This window comes from Leucopleurus acutus (genome assembly GCF_964270905.1).
Source record: "Leucopleurus acutus genome assembly, chromosome: 20".
Classification (NCBI taxonomy): domain Eukaryota; kingdom Metazoa; phylum Chordata; class Mammalia; order Artiodactyla; family Delphinidae; genus Leucopleurus; species Leucopleurus acutus.
The window spans coordinates 14,491,977-14,512,618 of NC_139162.1; the positions used below are offsets into that span (position 1 = coordinate 14,491,977).

At 43.1% G+C, this 20,642-nt stretch overlaps 2 protein-coding genes across 6 annotated transcripts in view; one reads left to right on the plus strand and one right to left on the minus strand.

Annotated features, from left to right (window-relative positions):
- CHST4 (carbohydrate sulfotransferase 4) overlaps positions 1 to 20,642 on the plus strand; it is a gene marked incomplete at its 3' end in the record, with an annotated part of 208,677 nt that overhangs the window by 138,912 nt on the left and 49,123 nt on the right. The gene's annotated exons all lie outside the window — the stretch shown is intronic.
- The window catches only part of ZNF19 (zinc finger protein 19), a 37,163-nt gene that overhangs the window by 11,257 nt on the left and 5,264 nt on the right, over positions 1 to 20,642 (minus strand). For 3 of the 5 annotated variants that reach the window (XM_082862751.1, XM_082862750.1, XM_082862752.1), the window contains 5 exons: positions 12,782 to 12,934; positions 10,601 to 10,665; positions 7,501 to 7,627; positions 6,815 to 6,928; positions 2,377 to 3,466 (listed from right to left, as the gene is read on the minus strand). In XM_082862751.1, the coding sequence (XP_082718877.1) occupies positions 2,377 to 3,466; positions 6,815 to 6,928; positions 7,501 to 7,627; positions 10,601 to 10,633 (1,364 nt within the window). In that variant the 5' untranslated portion in view covers positions 10,634 to 10,665; positions 12,782 to 12,934. Of the gene's footprint in view, positions 1 to 1,087; positions 3,467 to 6,814; positions 6,929 to 7,500; positions 7,628 to 10,600; positions 10,666 to 12,781; positions 12,935 to 20,642 lie in introns of all 5 variants that reach the window. The other 2 variants (XM_082862753.1, XM_082862754.1) reach the window with 2 other exon arrangements.

Below are 20,642 nucleotides of genomic sequence, written 5' to 3' on the forward strand. Positions count from 1 at the left end.
AGGACACTTATCCCAAAATGTATGGTTTCCTGCCAGTTTGGAGGTTCCAAGGACCCCACCCCACCCCCGCCTTTTACAAGACGCATGGTTTCCTGCCATCTGGCCCATGCCCCCCCCCACTTTCTCTGCTCACATCTAGCTACCTTCCTGCTTTAACAAAAGAATTTCTGGGGAAGAGAAAGAGGGGCTTTTAAAAACAAAAAAGCAATGAGGCTGATAAAAGTTGCCTGCCAATAAATGCAACTGACTGTTGGAAGTCTGAAGATATTTGTCCTTAAGGAATTGCCAGTTGTTACAGGTAAAATAAGTTGATAGATTTTCATGGATTATTTTAGTGTAGGAGTCCAATAAATATATAGACTGTCAGGAGTTCCTGGCAGATGTTCTGGATGATTCCAACAGGTGAAAAACACCCCCATTTAATATGGAAAATACAAGCAGACCAATTAACCATCCTCTGACCCTTTCTCCTTGCTAGTTCTCTCCGTGTTCTGGGATTTCCCCCTCCTGGGACACAGAGGAAACAGGGACAGAGTTGTTTGGCAGCTCCCCTTAAATCTGACCCCACCCAGTGTCTTTATCTTCCCCAGACATGCCCCGCCCAATGAGGACACCATGCCAGAGGGAGTCTCAGGAATCAATGATCCTGATGTGGGCTTTCTTGGTAGCGCAGTAGTTATGAAACTGCCTGCAAATGCAGGAGACACGGGTTCGAGCCCTGGTCTGGGAAGATCCCACATGCTGTGGAGCAACTAAGCCCATGTGCCACAACTACTGAGCCTGCGCTCTAGAGCCTGCAAGACACAACTATTGAAGCCCGAGTGCCACAACTACTGAAGCCCGCACGCCTAGAGCCTGTGCTCCGCAGTGAGAAGCCATTGCAATAAGTTCATGCACCACAATGAAGAGCAGCCCTCACTCACCACAACTAAAGAAAGCCTGCATGTAACAATGAAGACCTAATGCAGCCAAAAGTAAATAAATAAAATTAAAAAAATGATCCTGATGTGTCAGGACTTATTTGATTACAAGGGACTAGACATGCTTACTCAAATAAATATTTTAAATGACAGAAATTAATCCTTACAAGAGACAAGTTGAAAACTGGGTTCAGAGGTGTCAGGTCCAAGGGCTCACATGCTTGTAGTGCGACCTGGTCCCTCTCCGACCGTCAGCCTGCTGAGTGCCTTGTGGTCCCATTCACAGGCACAGTTTCTCTCATTGCATCCAGCAACTCCAAAATGACACAAGCTTAAAGTCCATACTGGGAATGGTTTCTCCTTCAGTAGGCTTCCTTGAAAACTCATGGCTTAGAATGCCTTTGGCCTGGCTTGGATAACATTCTCATCCTTGCACTGATCACAGCAATCAGAGGATGGAAGATGGGATCGGCCAGGTGGGTGGAATGTGGGGTCAGCCCTCTGAAACTATTTGGACTGGAAGCAGGTAAGATGTAGCTCCCAAAGCTGAGGTGCTGCACTTGGACATGAGGACAGATGCTGGCTCGGTGAAAGCAGCAGATTCCCTATCACTGACCACCCACTGCACAGCACAGAATCTGAAGCACAAGGTAGAAAGGGATTCACTTAGGGTTAGGGGCTGCAGCCACCCATCTAATGTTCTTGCTATCCTTTCACGACAGCAAGAAGCTTTTCCATTTGATGAAAAGCAAGGTTGATGATGATGGTAAACTCGAGGCTCCTGCCTTGGGCATCAGGTCCTTGCATAGCTCATGTGCCCTAGGAAGGCACACAGACCTCACTCTTGTTCCTGGGGGTGGGGGTGGTAGCCCAGAACTCATGCCTGCTCCCCAGCCACATTAATCAACCACTCCCAAAGAACAAACATTGCTCATTTTTCCAGTCTCCTCTCTCCACGACAAAGAGCAGACACCAAATGCTAAGGGTGGCAGAAAATTCTTGTTCAGTGAAGTACTGGGAGGTTCGAGGATTATTCAGTACCATGGAATTCATAATTGGCAGGCTTTCCAAAGTCCACATGGGCACACGTGGCTCTCCAACACCATTCAGCCACTGTGAAACTGCCCATTAGGAGGCCCAGCTGCTTAACGAGTATGAGTGATTAAGATCTTAATGAGTAGGAATATCAAAAGTTTGTTAACAACTGGAAGGCGAAAGGATTGCCAGGCCACAGTCTGCCATCTGGTTGTTGTGCCAGGGCCACACTCACCATTTACAAGGTTATTAACTCTTGCCAAGTCTGGGATTCTAACTGGACTATCTTGGGTTATCTACTGACATCTGAACCAACAGCTATAGCTTGAGGGAAGGAACCTGCAGCTGAGCTGGGGCTGTGTCACAAATTCTACCCCTGAGTGGAAGACGGAATCCAAAAGGAAATTTAGTGTACTATTACCAGTAAAAGGGGGTAAAAAATTCTGGGAGGCCAAAACATCCAACATCCAGCACTGGCTTCTCTCCAGGGTAGATATGATCTAGCTGGGAAGAAGTCCTAAAGGTTTTTTCATACTTGACATATTCACAGGTTTTCTCTCTAGTATGGACTCTTTGATGCTGAAGCAGATTTCTTTTGCTAGTAAAGACTATTCCACACTCATCACACACATAGGAAGTCTCCTGAATATGGATTCTTAGATGCCTTTTTAATTGATCCTGAGCACTAAAGGCTTTTCCACAATCTACACAGTCAAAGGGTTTCACCTCACTGTGGACTCGCTGGTGCCGATTTAGTTTTGTATGAAAATTGAAGGCTTGCCCACATATTTTACAAGAATAAGGCTTTTCCCCTGTGTGAATACGCTGATGCTGACTAAGATGAGAAGTCCGTCCGAAGCTTTTGCCACACTCATTACACTCATAAGGTTTCTCTCCAGTGTGGATTTTCTGATGTCGCAGCAGTGGTGAATTACCAACAAAAGCTTTTCCACACTCATTACACTCATAGGGTTTCTCCCCAGTGTGAATTCTCTGGTGTATAACAAACTCAGAACTACTGGTGAAACCATTTCCACACTCCGTGCAGAGATAGGGTCTGTCCCCACTGTGGATTCTCTGATGCCTGATCAGATTTGCGTTATCATTAAAGGCTCTCCCACACTCTTCACACTGATAGGGTTTCTCTCCAGTGTGGATTCTCTGATGTCGAATTAATGAAGAATTGCCATTAAAGGCTTTTCCACACTCATTACACTCAAAGGGTTTCTCCCCAGTGTGGATTCTCTGGTGTCTAACATAGTAAGAAAAATAGCTGAAGCATTTGCCACATTCCTCACATCTGAAGGGTTTCCTATTATAGTGGATTCTTGGAACCTTTTCTCTAATGTTTTTCACTGTGGGGATTTCCTGGTGCTTCTCCAGTTCACATGTTTCTAGGAAGCTGTTTCTCTTAAGAACATTCTTCTGTGGCCCATGTAACATCATCATATCTCTTTCTTCAGAAACTCCCCATGTTGGTGTTAACTCATTGTTAGTGTTGGTCCCAGCATCTGACATAACAAACAGAAAACAAAAATGCCACCTGAGGATTATACTAGAAAACAAAAGAACACTGAAAATTATTGTCATTCCCCCTTATCTGCAGTTTCCCTTTCTGTAGTTTCTGTTTCCTTGTCAACCATGGTCTGAAAATATTAAAGGGAAAATTCCAGAAATAACGATTCTTCAGTTTTAAATTGTGCACTGTTCTGAGTAGCATGATGAAAACTAGAGCCATCCCACTGTGATCAGATGTAAATCATCCCTCTGTATATGCTACCTGCCTATTACTAAGTAGCTGATTCAGTTATCAGATTGACCATTGCGGTATTGCAGTGCTTGTGTTTAAGTAACCCCTATTTTACTTCATAATGGCCCCAAAGTGCAAGAGGAGTGAGGCTGGCAATTTAGATATTCTCTTACTGTGCCTAATTTATAAATTAAACTTTATCATAGGTATGTATGTATAGAAAAAGACATGGCATATACACAGTCAGTCCTCTGTAACCACGAATGAAGAACCCGCAGTTACAGGAGGCCTACTGTACTATGCCATTTTATGTATGAGACTTGAGCATCTGCAGATTTTGGTATCCACAGGGGTCCTGGAGCCAATCCCCGACAGATACCCAGGAACAACTACATAGGGTTCAGTATTATCCACAATTTCAGGCACCCACTGGGGGTCTTAGAATGTATGCCCCACAGATAAGGGGGGACTACTGGATAGAGATTTTAGAGATTACTAAAACTCCCAACATCAGCCTGCTATTGACACAAGACTAATAAAATGAAAGTGCCAAATATTCAAAAGCAGAGAACAGTTGAGATGGAAAGTTGTTTATATATTTCAGATACTAGTCTCTGTCAGATATTATATTATGCCAGAAATTGAAGTGGATCTTCTATTCCCTTCCTCCAGTCAGACTACCTTCCTTTTTTTCCCATCTGCAACCCATTCTTATCTGTTGAACTCAGAATAAATGGCCCTGCCACTAAAGGAGCATCACCTGAGCTTCTAAACTGAAATTACTCTAACCTCTCCTCCTGCTATGCTTCACAGCCCACTGCCTATACATCAACAACAGCACTTGGCACACATTTTGCAGCTCTAAACATCTGTCTCCATAACTTACATCCTCCAGAGCTTCTAAATCAAAGCTTGGCACATGGCAAGTGCTCAAAAACTGCTCCTGAATAAATCTATCCCATCCAAGGAAGGAGGGCCTCTGAGACAAGCAATGATGAAACTCAGAAAGGAGCAATGGACACAAAAGTTAACTCAAAATGGATTAAAGACTTGAACATAAGTAAGACCTGAAACCATAAAACTCCTAGAAGAAAACATAGGCAGTAACCTCCTGACATAGGTCTAGGAGATGACCTTTTGAACCTGACAGAAAAAGCAAAAGCAACAAAAGCAAAAATAAACAAGTGGGACTACATTTAACTAAAAAGCTTCTGCACAGCAAAGGAAACCAACAAAATGAAAAGGCAACCTATGAACAGGAGAAAATATTTGCAAACCATATATCTGATAAGGGGTTAATATCCAAAATATATAAAGAAGTCATACAACTCAATAGCAAAAAACCCCCAAACAATTCAATTAAAAAATAAGAAGAGGCTTCCCTGGTGGCGCAGTGGTTGAGAGTCCACCTGCCGATGCAGGGGACACGGGTTCATGCCCCAGTCTGGGAAGATCCCACATGCTGCGGAGCGGCAAGGCCCGTGAGCCATGGCCGCTGAGCCTGCGCGTCCGGAGCCTGTGCTCCGCAACGGGAGAGGCCACAACAGTAAAGGCCCACATACCGCAAAAAAAAAAAAAAAAAACTAAGAAGATCTGAACAGACATTTTTCCAAAGAAGACAGACAGCCAACAGGCACGTGAAAAGATGCTCAACATCACTAATCATCAGGGAAATGCAAATCAAAACCACAATGAGATATCACCTCACACTGATTAGAATGGCTATTATCAAAAAGACAAGAAATAAGGTGTTGGCAAGGATGTGGAGAAAAGGGAACCCTTGTGCAATGTTGATGGGAATGTAAACTGGTACACCCACCATGGAAAACAGTATGGAGGTTCCTCAAAAAATTAAAAAGAGGGGCTTCCCTGGTGGCGCAGTGGTTGAGAATCTGCCTGCCAATGCAGGGGACACGGGTTCGAGCCCTGGTCTGGGAGGATCCCACATGCCGCGGAGCAACTAGGCCCGTGAGCCACAACTACTAAGCCTGCGCATCTGGAGCTTGTGCTCTGCAACAAGAGAGGCCACGGCAGTGAGTGGCCCCCGCTGGCCGCAACTGGAGAAAGCCCTCGCAACAGAAACGAAGACCCAACACAGCCAAAAATAAATAAATAAATAAATAAGCTTTAAAAAAAAAAAATTAAAAAGAGAACTACCATGTGATCCAGGAATTCCAAAGAAAATGAAAACACTTGGTATTTAACCAAAGAATATGAAAACACTAACTAGAAAAGATATATGCACCCCTATGTTCACTGCAGCATTATTTATAATAGCCAAGATACTGAAGCAAGCTAAGTGTCCACTGATGGCTGAATGGATAAAGAAAATGTGATTGATAGATACATACACACACACACAGAAGAATGTTAATTTAGCCATAAAAAAAGAAGGAAATCTTGCGATTTGTGATAACGTCGATGGACCTCGAGAGCATTACGCTAAGTGAAATAAGTCAGACAAAGAAAAACAAATACAGTATAATCTCACTTATATCTAAAATCTAAAAAAAGGAAACCACACACACAAAAACAAATAAACCAAGCTCACAGTTACAGAGAACAGGTTGGTGGTTGCTAGAGGCAGGGGTAGGGAGTGAGAGAAATAGGTAAAGGTACAAACTTCCAGTTATAAAATAAGTCATGGGAATGTAATGTACAGCATGGTGACTAGCATTAACAATACTGTACTGCATATTTGAAGGTTGCTGAGAGTAAATCAAAAGTTCTCACTGGAAGAAAAAAAAATTTTGTAATTATGTAAGGGGACGGTCGTTAACTAGACTTCTTGTGGTCATCATTAACGCAACGTATACAAATATCAAATCATTATTTCTATACCTGAAACTAATTTGTTATATGTCAATTATACTTCAATAAAAAACATTTTTTTAATTAAAAAAGAAGAAAGGAGCAATAGATTCGAGAATTATGAGATTTGTTAATTGGAAATATGTTAGGAAGAATTAAAATTGGTGGAAATGGTTTCATATTTTACCTATTTTGAGAAATTATCTGTTTTATTTAAATCCTTCCCAGCATGGTTCATTTTAAAATATACTGCTCTGTAAAGCTCTGTAGCTGCTGTTCCCAAACCTGCCTCACTTACTTTTACAGATGTCTTTGGTCCCCTGTGCAGGGGGATCATCCCGTGTCTCCAGGCCCCAAGGCAAATCCCCTCTCTCCAGAAGTGAGACCAATGCAGGTTTGGGAACTGGGTATCCTGAAAAGGGGTAGAAAATGGCACCTTTCAGTCCTGTGTCTGCTGTGTCAAAAGAAGGAAAAGCTCAGGAGTCTCAGTGATAATAAAACAGATCCACAGAATAGGGCTCAGGACTGGGGAAAGCCAAGATTTTTGCTCAAGTGGAAACTGAGCATTTGTGACCTCTTCCTAAAACAACACGTAAGAGTACGTAAGTTAGCGATCCCTGCAGGACATATGCAAACACAGGGAAGGGGTTATACCCTTCCCTAGACTACGGGGAGACAGCAACAAGCTGAGAACTTATCTGGCAATGGATGCTACTTATTCCTTACTGTGCAGAGCCCCTGGGAGGACAGATCATACTCTTACCAGGCGACAGCAATTCCCTATATTGAGACCGAACTGACCCAAGACTTGTCCCTACCCAGCAAGCTCTCAAGTGGGTCATTTGGTCTCAGTCCCAGAACCATCAGTGAAGGATATAAGAGATGACTCCTCCCTTTCCACACCACACCTCCGGCTGATAAGAAGGAAAAAAGGAAGGAAATGGGAAAGCATAGATCTGAGTCCCAGGAGAAAAGTGGCCTTACCCAGAGACGTCAAGTTCCCATAAATCTCCAGCATCACACTTCTGTACAGGGCCCTCTGTGCAGGAGAAAGGCCAGCCCATTCTGTCTGGGTGAAGTATACAGCCACGTCCTCAAAGGTCACCACCTCCTAAAACAAGACGTTCCTGCTGCCCCGGAGCCAATTCTATGGCTCAGGGCCAGAGTGGGGGGTACAGGGGACAGTATGAGGGAGGGGTCTTATTAAGGATGAGTAATGAGAAAATGTGAAAGAAGTGAGTGTTAAATGACTATTGCTACAACCAAAAATCTGGAACTTCTCTCACTACCAGAAGAGTTTCCATTTGAACACAAAATTTAGTGTCATAAAACACGACAGATTTTGAAAACCCTGGAAAGTCTCCCATTAATTAATATTCCTAGAGCAAAATCTCTGTGATTTTATAAAACTCTGTCTTTTATTGTTGCAACTACAAGGAAACAATTAGCTTCAGTCTCTCCAGACACCACTCAGAGGTAGCATCTCAGGACTGACCTGTTCCCCCTTCACTGCCCCAAGTGCCCAGTCAATCCATCTGTTCCCCACACATGCTCATTCTACCCTAAACCTCAAGTCCACATGACAGGAACAGAGTCACATTTTTGCCTTGATGACTGGTCTCATCCAACCCTCATCTGTTGCTTGAAGAAGGGGTTGTACAGCCTGTGCTCAAGAATGTCCAGTAGAGACAGCTCAGTGCTGCCGGGGGCAGTCTATTCTTCTTCCTGATGCGTTTTCCTGGGAGAAGATGCTTCTGGAATCAAATTGCTGCTGGGAAGTTTTAACTGCTTTTCTTTATACCTCCAAGACAATCTGTAATTGTTTCTGCTAACTAAGGCTCATGGTTTTTTAATAGTCACCCTTTCCCTTCCCTGATGGTCCCAACTCTACCTTCCCAGAGAACTCAGGATCTGGTTTATAAAACTCTTATTCATTCCCCAGACTTTGCTATCAAACCTGGTTACCTGAATGCACAGTGAATATCCTGCCACCTTCCAACACCTCAACTGATTCTGCAGATCTCCCCAGCACTGCCTCAGACTCCCTGGGGGACCTAACACATCTGACCCATCTAACACCAAACGCATCCCCCCTTCCTGCCCCCTGCCAAACTGACCCTATTTTCAATTCACATAACTAACTGGCACAGTGAGTGACAGTGTTGTTTCTCATTTAACAGTGCGAATTTCATCCCAGTCTCCTAAGTTAGAAAATTGAAATTCATACTAGACTAACTTGCCCTAGTCACTACTCATTTCCGATAAATAGTCAGTAATCAAATCCTGCCAATTTTATTGTCTATATGTTTCTGGAATCTGACTCCTCTTCACTATGGTACAATCAGTACAGTAGTATGGGCTGGGGATACTTAACTCCAATTCCAGGCCTGTCCTGTTCTGAATCCATCTTCAGCCAGCCATACAATCAACAACTTAAAATGACAAATTGACTCAGTCAACTGAATGACTTCCTTGAATGAGTCACGACTAACTACAACAGTGGTTCTCCAAGTGTGGTTCCCCAGAGCAGCAGCAGGATCACATAGGAACTTGTTGCAAAGGCAAATTCACAGGCCCCAATCCAAAAGCAATTTGTGCTTCCATAAGTCCTCCAGGTGATTCTGACGCACACCAAAGTCTGAGAACCCTGGACTACAGGATAAAATCCGAGCTCAGGAAACCAAGCTCTATCAGGTAACAGCTGGAGATGGGAAAGCACAAGACTGTACACTGAAAAACTATCTGGGAAACTCTGCCAACAAAATCCCAGAAAAGGAATGACAAACCCTGAATGAGGGCAATATAAAAGATGGGACAAGTGGAAGAGATAGTAGGCAGAAGCAATGAGACTTGGTAACTCTCTGAAAGTGGTATCAAGGAGGAAGAGAGTCAACAATTACTCAGCAACCTAGAAACTGAGTGGTCAGGATTGCGACACGGTGATACCAGTAACTTCACTAACAACTTACAGAAGATCAGAAGAGGACGGGAGCAACAAGAAAGATAATGTCTTGGTGAGGCAGTAGGCAGAAGGACCTGCCAGATACCAGAAATCCAGGATTGGGACTTAGGATATAGTTCATAGATGATAAGTTACTGGATAAATAAGTCCCAGGAAGAAGGAAATGGTTAAGGAACACCCAGCAACTCATCAGTCTCAAAAAGTAAAATCAACTCAAGAAATCAATTTCCCTGTCCCACAAATGTAAGGTACTTAATGTTCATCTCACAGATGAAGTTAAGGTGCAAAGAGGTTAAGTGACTGGCTCAAGGCCACAAAGCCACTGAGGCTTTATGGGATCCCTCACTTCAGGTGTTCTGTCCTAGTGCAGATTATTCCTATTATAGCCCCCTGCCTTGATTAGCCAACAGCACTGACCTCAATGAAAATATATTTTCCCTGATTCTGAAGCCAACTTCTTCTTTTTTTTTTTGCAATACGCTGGCCTTTCACTGTTGTGGCCCCTCCCGTTGCGGAGCACAGGCTCCGGATGTGCAGGCTCAGCGGCCATGGCTCACGGGCCCAGCCGCTCCGCGGCATGCGGGATCTTCCCGGACCGGGGCACGAACCCGTGTCCCCTGCATCGGCAGGCGGACTCTCAACCACTGCGCCACCAGGGAAGCCCTCAACTTCTTTAATAAATGGGACAAGCCCACTTTTTCTTGTCTTCTTCCTGCCACCGCTCTGCCCCTACTTCCCAAGAACCTTGTGACCTCGCTAATCTCGATTACTCTCACTGTGTAATCAATACCTACAGCACCAGCCTGAGTCCTTCATTCTCACAGGTCCCTCTGTAGGAGGAACCGCTGAAACTGGGAACCATCTAGCTCAACAGAGATCCTCAGAGTGCAGGAGCCTAGGCTTCTGCTGCCAAGGACACTCTCTCCAGCCATCACTTGCTGGGCTTCTGGCTGTTCAATTCCTCATCATCAGCTTTCCCTGGCATCCAGTCCTACTGAAGAGAATCAACAAGGGTCTTCCTACTGCTTTGGCTCTAAGACTTTTGCCTGAATCATCTCTCTCATCCCCCACTTCCTTCAAATCAGATCTCTCCAAGGCTGACCTGAGGGAATCACAGCTCACCTGGTGCCAGGCTCTCAGGGGCATGACAGCCATCACCTGGGCTTCCTCTCAATGAAGGGCAGGGGCTAAGGGAAGAAGCAAAGAGAAACAAGAGTGAGCCCAACCCAGACAAAGGCTCTCCTTTAAATCAACAAACTTGCCGGTAACAGTAGCAATCATTTACTAAATGCCACTTGGTAAGTGGTGTATGAATATTTCCTCTTTTAATCCACACTATGCCATGAAGTTTGAATTCTGAGGAAACTGAGAATTTGAAAGGTAAGTAACTTGCCCTCAGCACCACAGGCTGTACTCACCAACATCATGCAACGCTGCCTGTCCTAAGACATGAGTAGAGGGGAACATGAATACACAAAGAGCAAAACAAGCAAAAGACACCAGAAAACTCAGAGCAAACCCTAACAAGAGGAAATCCAGACCTTCATTTTTTAAAATAAAAGTTTACTGAGAAACATAAAAAGTAAAAAAAAAAAAAAAAGAAACGTGTTTTTGGAGGAAAAATACATATTCTCTCATTCAATCTCCACAATAATCCTTTGAACCTTTTCTTTTTTCCAAATAAGAAAACAAGTCTAAGACAATAATTTTCTCTACCAAGGTCAGTCACCCAGTGGATGAATGAACTTGGATTCCCAAACCAGATAAGCCAGATTCCAGAAGCCAAGCGTTTAATAACTACATCCAAGTGCTTCCAATAGTAATCCCAACAGGATATATATATTTTTTTTTAGAACTTGATAAAGTGCTTCTAAGGTTAATATGGAAAAATAGGTAAAAGTAGCCCCCCCAAAATCAGAAAAAGAATCTTAGAGTAAGGTTTCCTTTTCTTGGACCTTGGGGCAGGCATCTTTTTTGATCATCACCCCACTCTACACCCAGTAATAACCAGAAACAAATTAGCAAAGGACCCTGAAGAGGCCACAAAACATGCCAAAAGTTCTGGGTTATTACTTTAATTATATCATCCCCTACAGACACTTTGTATTCTTGTTAACCAGTCATATTCTACCAAAAAGCCAGCATCTTCCAAAACTCATTGCATGCTGCAATTTCCTGCTAGCCTCATCTTCTTTCAGTTTATCTACTATGCTAATTCAGGATCTTTGTACCTACTGTTCCTCTGCATGAACCACTCTTCTCCAACCTTAGAACCTTTGGAACTGACAGTCTCTGTGTGCAATACTCTCCAGCAGCCTGACCTCTCTTCATCTACGTAAGTGCCTGCTCACCCTTCAGATCACCGCCTGTCTCCACAGATCAGGTAAGGGGCCCTGGGTTACACACTCCACTAGCACTGTATTCCCTTTCTTGTATACCACCTCTCCCAGTTTGAGATAATACACTGATGTATGTTTTCTTCATCCCACAAACATTTATCACATATTTATTTCATTCCAGGCCAAGCATGAGACACAGGAGATAACAGTGGAGAGAGAAAGGTTTGAACTCTTCCATCACGGAGCTTAGACTAAAGAAATCAAAGATTCTCATAGTTAGCTTTAAGACCACAATCGTGATTAGTGCCAGGGAGAATTTATCCTAGATGGGGAGGCTTAAGAATAGGAATTAACTAGGTTGAAAGAAAAATCTTTCCCAAAGTAACAGCATGTGCAAAAACATGTTCCCGATATGAAAGTCCAAGAAGACTGTAGCAGAGCCAAGGGAAGTGTGCTGAACACGAAGGTGAAGTTGCAAGAGGCCAAGTCCCCCATGGCCTCTGCACGTCAAGGACTTCGTCTTCATCCTAAAAGCAACAGACCGCAACTACAGGGTTCAGAGCAGGTGGAGTGAAACGATCGCACTGGATTAACAGGGGGCTTTCCATTAAATTGAAAGCTCCCTGGCGGAGGGGCCCACGGCCGTCTCATTCGCAGCTACATCCTGGGAACCTACAAGAGCAGCTGGCATTTAGCTGCTCAGTAAGTAGTTATTGGACCAGGGAGCAGGGGAGGCTGTGGCTGTGTCGGGTCAAAGGGCGTCTCCTTTCCATATCCAGCCTCCATTTCCTAAGGCAGCCGCAGCGGGCTGCACTGCCCGGCGGGCGCCCTCGCTCCCCGGATCCGGTGGCGCCGCCCGACTCCCTCCTCCTCGGCATCAGGGACTAAGGGGACAGCCTCCTCCAGGGGAGTAAAGAGCGTAGCCCCAGCACCTTTGCTGGGGCCACAAACCCCCAACACTCACCTCAGGAAAGGTGCAATGTGCGGCGTGACCGGAAGTGCGTCACTATGTCGGCTGCGACGCCCAAGCTTCACGAGCTTCCTCTCTAGGAAGCCAGAACGCTCCTCTCTGTGGACTCTGCTTTTCTTCCCCTGGCGCACGTTTTTAACCACGGACCTAGAATAGAAAAAGCTTATCCTTGTTTAAGCTAACCTCTAGCTGAAACTTAGCATTTCCTTCAATTATATGTTGGCAAAAACCACAGTAGTATCAGCAGTGCCTTGCGACTTTGTCAACAATAGAAATCATAGATGTTTTCGTATCACATTGCAATTGATGAAGTTATAGTGGAACTTAAGTATCATGCACGGTCATTTTTGCCTTGGCTGACAAAAAATGTAAAGTTAACCTAATGTTTTGTTGCAGTACCTATATTGACTATATTTGATGTGATTATCTCCTTGCTGCTGAAAACATACTTAATGGTGAGAGAACGCCTTCCCTGTAAAGTTGGCAACAAGGCAGGTATGTCCGCTCTTCCCACTACTATTCAACATCCTCCTGGGAGTCCTAGCAAGTGCAAGAAGGCCAGAAAAAGAAATAAAAGGCATAGAGATTGGAAATAAAGAAATAAAACGGTTACTATTTGCAGAGGACATGATTGTCTACACAAAAAAATCCCAAAGAATCTACAGAACTTCTAGAACTAACAAGTGAGTTTACCAAGGTTGAAACAGGAGGGAAGGGGCCAGGGTACAACCTTCAAAGGAATGACAGCTGTTGAGGATACGACATAAACTGGTTAGAACCAACTAGGTCTGGACTTCCCTGACCGGCCAGTGGTTGAGACTCTATGCCCCCATTGCAGGGGGCACAGGTTCGACACCTGGTGGGGGAGCTAAGATTCTGCATGCCTCACAGAGTGGGAAGGAAGAAAAAAAAAAAAAAAACTCCAACTAGGTCCAAGATAGCAGAAGATTCACCTTCCCGTAAACCTTGAGTCTCATTATACGCTCATTATAACACAGTGCCATATGCTAATGACACACCCACAGGTGCCATGACAGTTCCAAGGCTAACCCTAAAAGGCCAAAAAGTGAGCAGTGGCCCAACTCCTGGAAATCCCCACACCCTTCTCCAAGATAGGTGAAATAATCCTCCCAGTCATTAGCCTATGATATTACCCAGCCCATAAAAACTAACCACCCCATATTTCAGGGCCTCTCGCCTGGGCCCATATTCTCTCTGTGGAGTTTGTATTTCTCTCAATAAATCTACTTCACCTCTTGCTGAATTCCTTCCACGCAGAGACATAAAGAACCTAAACTTCAGTAGGTCCTGAGACCAGGTGTGTGATTTTTATTAAAAGACAGTGGGTCAAGTCCCAAACTGAGTTGTGTGGCTTCAAGGTCACAGAGTTAAAGTAAAGGTGCAAAAAAGATCAATTGTTGGAAACCAAAATTTCCAGCAATAAAATTTCCTGCAACCTTAATAAATTTTAAAAAATAGTACCATTTACAACAGCATAAAAAACATGAAATACTTAATGCCTAACAAAATATGTACAAGATACGCATGCTGAAACTATAAAATAATCACAAAAGAGATGAATGTATACCTAATAAATTGAGATACTGTGTTCATTGATCAGTATTATTAAGATGTCAGTTATCCCCCAAATTGCTCTATATATTCAAAGCAAGCCAATCAAAATCCCAGCAAGACCTTTGTAGAAATCAATAAACTGATTAAATTGCATGTCAATCATTTAACAGAGCTGAAAAAAAGCAGTGGAGAAAGGAGGAATTTTTCAATAAATTATGCTGGAACATTTGGATATCCCAATAGAAAAATAAGATTCTTACTTCACACCATCACTAAAATAAATTCCAGGTGGACGAAAAATCTAATTGCAACAAATCTACATCTTTGATGAGAAAGTATGAGCAGTATGATTTCTACAGATGTGTTAATACTGTCTGCCCACACATCTGATGCCTGAACTCTGTAATGGATACCTCAACATGGGGCTGCTCAAGCTACAGTCCAGCATCCCTGGCAGATGGACGTGGTGTCTTCAGAGGCATCTCGCATGGCCTCCCTGTACATGTTTGTACCCACTTGCCACCAACCTTGCCATAATGCCCAGTGGCACTGATTACCTCTTCATGTCCTGTGTTGTCTCCTATGACTGCCCCTCCTGCCCTTCTGTAAGCCAAGGAGAAAGGCCTCAGGAGAAATCAAACCTGCTAACACCTTGATTTTGAACTTCCAGCCTCCAGAATTGTGAGAAAATAAATCTCCGTTGTTTAAGCCTCACAGTCTGTGGTATTTGTTACAGCAGTATGTGCAAACTAGTTTAGACATATAAAGTTAAGACATGTTGGCAGTGTTAGAGGCTGCTAGTTGCCTGTACAAACATCTATTTGTCCCTCTTATTTAGTAACAGAAAAGTTCATCAGGGGTTGGCACCTTATCTCTCATCCAAGGACAGTTCTTGCCATCCTTGTAAGTCTGTGGCTCTCCCAGGACTAAGTTCTGCACAGTGAAGTGGAAGTGGAAGTGTTCTCAGCACTTACAGGATACTTCCTTGAAAGGAAGGTGACATGCTCTTCTTCTTTTCCTCCATCCTGCATCCTGGAATGGCTGGAGCTCTAGCTGTTGCTTTAGACTGTGAGGATATTGCCCCATCTGATGGATGGCATTGCGGTGAACTGGAAGGAGGCAGGATTCCCGCTGCCAGTGTGCAGCTGCCTATCTCCAGATCTCTTTTATTTTATATATATTTTTTAATTAATTAATTTATTTATTTATTTTTGGCTGCCTTGGGACTTCATTGCTGCGCGCTGGCTTTCTCTAGTTGAGGCGAGCGGGGACTACTCTTCATTGCAGTGCCCGGGCTTCTTACGGCGGTGGCTTCTCTTGTTGTGGAGCACAGGCTCTAGGTGTGTGGGCTTCAGTAGTTGTGGCACGTGTGCTCAATAGTTGTGGTGCACGGGCTTAGTTGCTCCGCGGCATGTGGGATCTTCCCAGACCAGGGCTCGAATCCATGTCCCCTGCATTGGCAGGCATATTCCCAACCACTGCACCACCAGGGAAGTCCCCAGATCTCTTTTTAAAAAAGGAAAAATCAACTCCATTCTTGTTTTAAGCTCTATTATTTTAGATTTTCAATTATGTGCACTTGAACCTAACCAAGCCTGATCCAAAGACAGTAAGTCAGTTAGAGGGGGACTCCAGCAGTGGCACCTAGGTCACATATCATGGATAATCTGCTAGATACTCAAGTTCAGGAAGATGGAGCTATTCCGTTACCTTAGAGATAAGAGACACCTTGGGGGTCCAGCTCTCTGGCTCAGGCACTTACTATGAAGGTACTACTTTCAAATAGTTGTAGCAACAAAAATGCCAGTGCCACGCAGCCACTAAGCCTTACTGGGGAATCTAGGAACGAGGTCCTCTGCCTCCTAGAGCTGTATTTTCAACTTCTGCACATGCTACCTCCCTGACAACAGCAGTTTTGAGACTGTCAAACACACAATGAGCCACTCTGTACTAGATATGCCTCGCTGTTTTATCTCAACCCATTCACCGCCCTCTTTTCTCCAAAGCCACTATACAGCCTCCCTTTGCCTTGATCTGATCCCCAGTGTCTTCCACTCACAAAGAGCATAGCAAAGTCACCTCAAATGTGTTTTTTTCGGTCACTGAATTACATTTGTTACAGATCTTGCTTCCAGACTTTAGGGCATCACTCTGTGACAGTTAGAGCATGGGCTCTGAAGCCAGACTGCCTGGGTTTGAATCTCTGCTCTTCCAGTTACTAGCTGTATCTTTGGGCAACCTACTTAACCTCTCTGTTCCTCACTTTCCTAACTGAAACAAGATAACAGTACTTCAAAGGCTGTTAGGAGTTAGTAAGTTAATGCATCGTGGAGCACCTAGCAGAGATAAGTGCCACAAAATGTTACTGGTTAGTAGCATTTATTAAAGAACAGCTATGGCAAATTAAAGGCTAGTATTCTGTTGGGGAAGCAACAACGGGAACTAACAAACCTCAACTCAAGTGACTTCAACCATTTCTTTATCTGAATCACTTTGGTTTCGGCAGAATTATAAGTCCACTACTAAAAATGATTCCCCTCCCCAGGCAGGGGTAGATTGCTGTCAAGTAAAGAGGAAGTGGTGAAGTCATTCTCTCACGGCCAGATTTCAGTCAACAGGTTAAATCTGGAACTGAAAAACTGCCATGACAGTAGATGACAGTACAAGGTGGCATGGGAAGTAACAGGGCACAGGTTGACAGGCATCCAAAGAAGAGAACTTCCTCCTTATTTTTACAAAAACATATCCTCAGTATCTCTTTAGACCAGTGGAAACAATTTTGCTTGTTATGAATGAGGGTAGGGGAGAACATCACAAATAGTATCTAGTGGGTAGAGGCCAGTGGGTAGGCTAAACATCCTACAACTCACAGGACAGTGTCCAGCAAAAAACTAACAGGTCCTAAATGTCAATAGTGCTGCGTTTGTAAAATCCTGCTTCAGACTGAGAACCAAAGCCATTTCCTTGGGTGTAAAAGCCCCCTAACCAGATCAAAGGGCAGGGCAAACATGCTATGCCGGGCATTATAATGATAATATCAAGCTTTTGCACGGAAATATGAGTAATAAAAATCTTCCTATAGGTTTTATAGACAAACAAACAGGAATGACAAGGGGCATATTTGAAAATATTTTTTAATAAGAAAAATAACTTGGGTACAATGCTAAGCTAATGATTTATAAATGTCAGTGGGAAATTATACGTTACCAACATTGATTCAAGAAGAAATAGACAATGTAATGGACAATGCCAGGGAAGGAATTACTAAAGTAGTGAAAGTTCTACTCTGCTCTACACTACCCCCAACAAAAGCAACTGGTCCAGGCAGCTTTACAGGTGAACTTTTTTCAAATCTCCAAAGAACAGATAATTGCTAGGCTTTTGAAACTGTTCCAAAGCACAAAGAATAGTCTCCTAACTATTTTTAGCAACGTGGTATAATTCAGGTCCCAAATCTTGACAAAGAGTGAAAAAAATTACAGGCCAATCACACTTATGAATATAGATGCTAATATCCTAAACATATTAATATAATCCAGCAACATTTAAAGAAACTTAACAACACTATACCCAACTAAGATTATGAGAACATAAGTATGACTCAATATTAGGAAAAACATTAATTAACTATATAAATAGGTCAAAAAAGAAATATCATCTTTAACAATCTAAAATAAGATAAAATTCAGCATCCACTTCTATTAGAAACTGAGTAGGAAATAAATACTTTAAAAAATATTTTCTAATTAATACATTCATCTACCCTACAGAATATTCGATAGAGATTTTGTTTTATAATAACTTGAAATTTTCATCAAAGTGCTTAAATTGCTGTAACTTCCAACCATTTAGGATGCCTGAATGTTGACTTGGCTTAATCGAGGGTTAAAGGCTTTCCCACATTCACAACACTTGAACGGTTGCCTCTGTATGAACCATCAGAATCATAGCTACATCTTTTCCAATACCTCACTCACATGAAAGGTTTCTTCATAGTGTGGAATCAGTGAAGCTAAATCAAGTTTATGTTAACTCTGAAGGTTTTGAAACATATGAGACATTGAAATGGCTCAATATCAGTATGGATTCTGTTACAAGTGAAAGAAATCCCAACTCAAAACTATTTAAGCAAAGAATTTAATTTTTTGATTTACATCACTGAAAAATCCAGAGGCAAGTTTAGTTCTCTGCATCTCTGTTTGCAGGGCTGGCTTTCTTCTCAGCCTTCACATGGGTCAAGGCTAACATCCATGTCCAGCAGAAAAGAATGTCACTTCATGGTAGGTTTTGCACAGTCAAAGGGTCCATTCTGATTGGATGAACTTGGGTCACCTGAACCCACCATTGTGGTGGGTGGAAGGAACAGTACAGATGGGCCAGACTAGGCTACATGTTCCACCTTTGCAGTAGGGAACAGAGCTCCACCCAAACCACATGAACTGTTGTGTTGGGGCAGAGTCATATTTCCCCCAAAAGTAGGGCAGTAATTACCATGAAAATGGGGTAAAAAATGCTGGGAGGCCAAAAGAACCAAAGTCCAGGACAGGCTTCTCTCTAGGGTGGGCATACCCAAGATGATGTAGCTGGGAGGAAGTCCTAAAGGTTTTCCCACACTTGCTACACTCATATGTTTTTTTTCCACTGTGGATTCTCTGATGCCGACTTAATGTTGACTTAACAGCAAAAGCTTTCCTGCACTCATAACATTCATTTTTGGCTGCGTCAGGTCTTAGTTGCGGCCCGCAGGACTTCCTTGAGGCATGCAGGATCTTTCCTAGTGGCGCACGGGTTCTTCATTGCAGTGTGCGGGTTTTCTCTTTAGTTGTGGCGTGCAGGCTCCACAGCGCATGGGCTCTGTAGTTTCTGGCACGCAGGCTCTCTAGCTGAGGCGTGCGAGCTCAGTAGTTGTGGCGAGTGGGCTCAGTTACCCCGCGGCATGTGGGGTCTTAGTTCCCTGACCAGGGATTGAACCCATGTCCCCTGCATTGTGGGGTGGATTCTTCACCACTGCACCACCAGGGAAGCACAAAATTTAACCAATATTTCTAAATTTTTGAGTTGTTAAAAAAATAAATTTTATATTCAAGTGTTGATCTTTATCAATTTGTACACTTTTGTTAATTTGTATTCTAAAATATTAGCTTTTTATATCTTTTGCAAAATACAACTATGTGCTGAACACCTGCTTTATTTTTCCTTTTCTTTACAAATTAGCTGACCTTGATCTTAAACCACTAGAACATAAGCTCCATGAGAGCAGGGACTTTGTTTTCTTTCCTGCTATCTTGGGTGTCTTGAACAATACCTGGCACATAGTAGACAATAAATAAGTATGATAAATAAATGATTGAATAATTGTTTGTTACTCTGTATAAATAGGCATACAACTCACGCACTGCAATAATAAAATTATTCTGGCTCAAAAATAACTGTACAATTCCAGACCTGACCTCTCCCCAAGATTACAGAGCTGCATTCTCAACAGCCTGCTATACCCAGGGAGGTGGGTGTCCCAAGGAAACTCAAACTTCGTGGCATTAAGTCTAGTGTCATCTACCATAAAAACTGTTTTTATATCAGGACTCCCCTACGTTACCCAATTCACTGACACTTTTACTAAGCTCTGTAGGTGGTACCAGGACATTTCTCACAATCCTTTCCATCCCTACATCACCCTGTCCCCAAACTTGTGTAGGCCTCCAAAGTTATTAATTGCAATATAATGACAATGGAATAGGGGTTTATGCCTTCATTTTCTCCTCAGTCCACTCAAATTACATACTATTTTGAGTTAGTATTTCTAAAACAGAGCCCATTACGGAACTCTGTCACGATGGCAAAGGCACCGCGGTGGGGCCCCTGCTCCACACTCCCATTTGACTGCTCTCTCATTTTCTGAATACATGTTGTCAGGTCCGAGAGCCTCTTCCATCCTTGTCAAGGGGACTGCTAACCTTCTCTCCTTTCATACAACATGACTGCTCTCTCATTTTCTGTTCCCATGCAGTAAGTTCCCTAGGACAGAACTCTTCAGGTCAGCCATAAACTCTGTGTTCTAGACTTTCCACATGCACCAACAACATTTATGCACGGATGGCTAAGTAAGGGGGCTTAAGGATATGCTCTGCAGTAGAAGAGGGATGTCCAAAGAAATATAATGTGAGCCATAAATGCAAGCTACATATGTAATTTAAATTTTCCGGTGGCCACATTAAAAAAGTAAAAAGAAAATGGCAACATTAATTTTAATAATACATTTTATGTAATATATTTAATATAT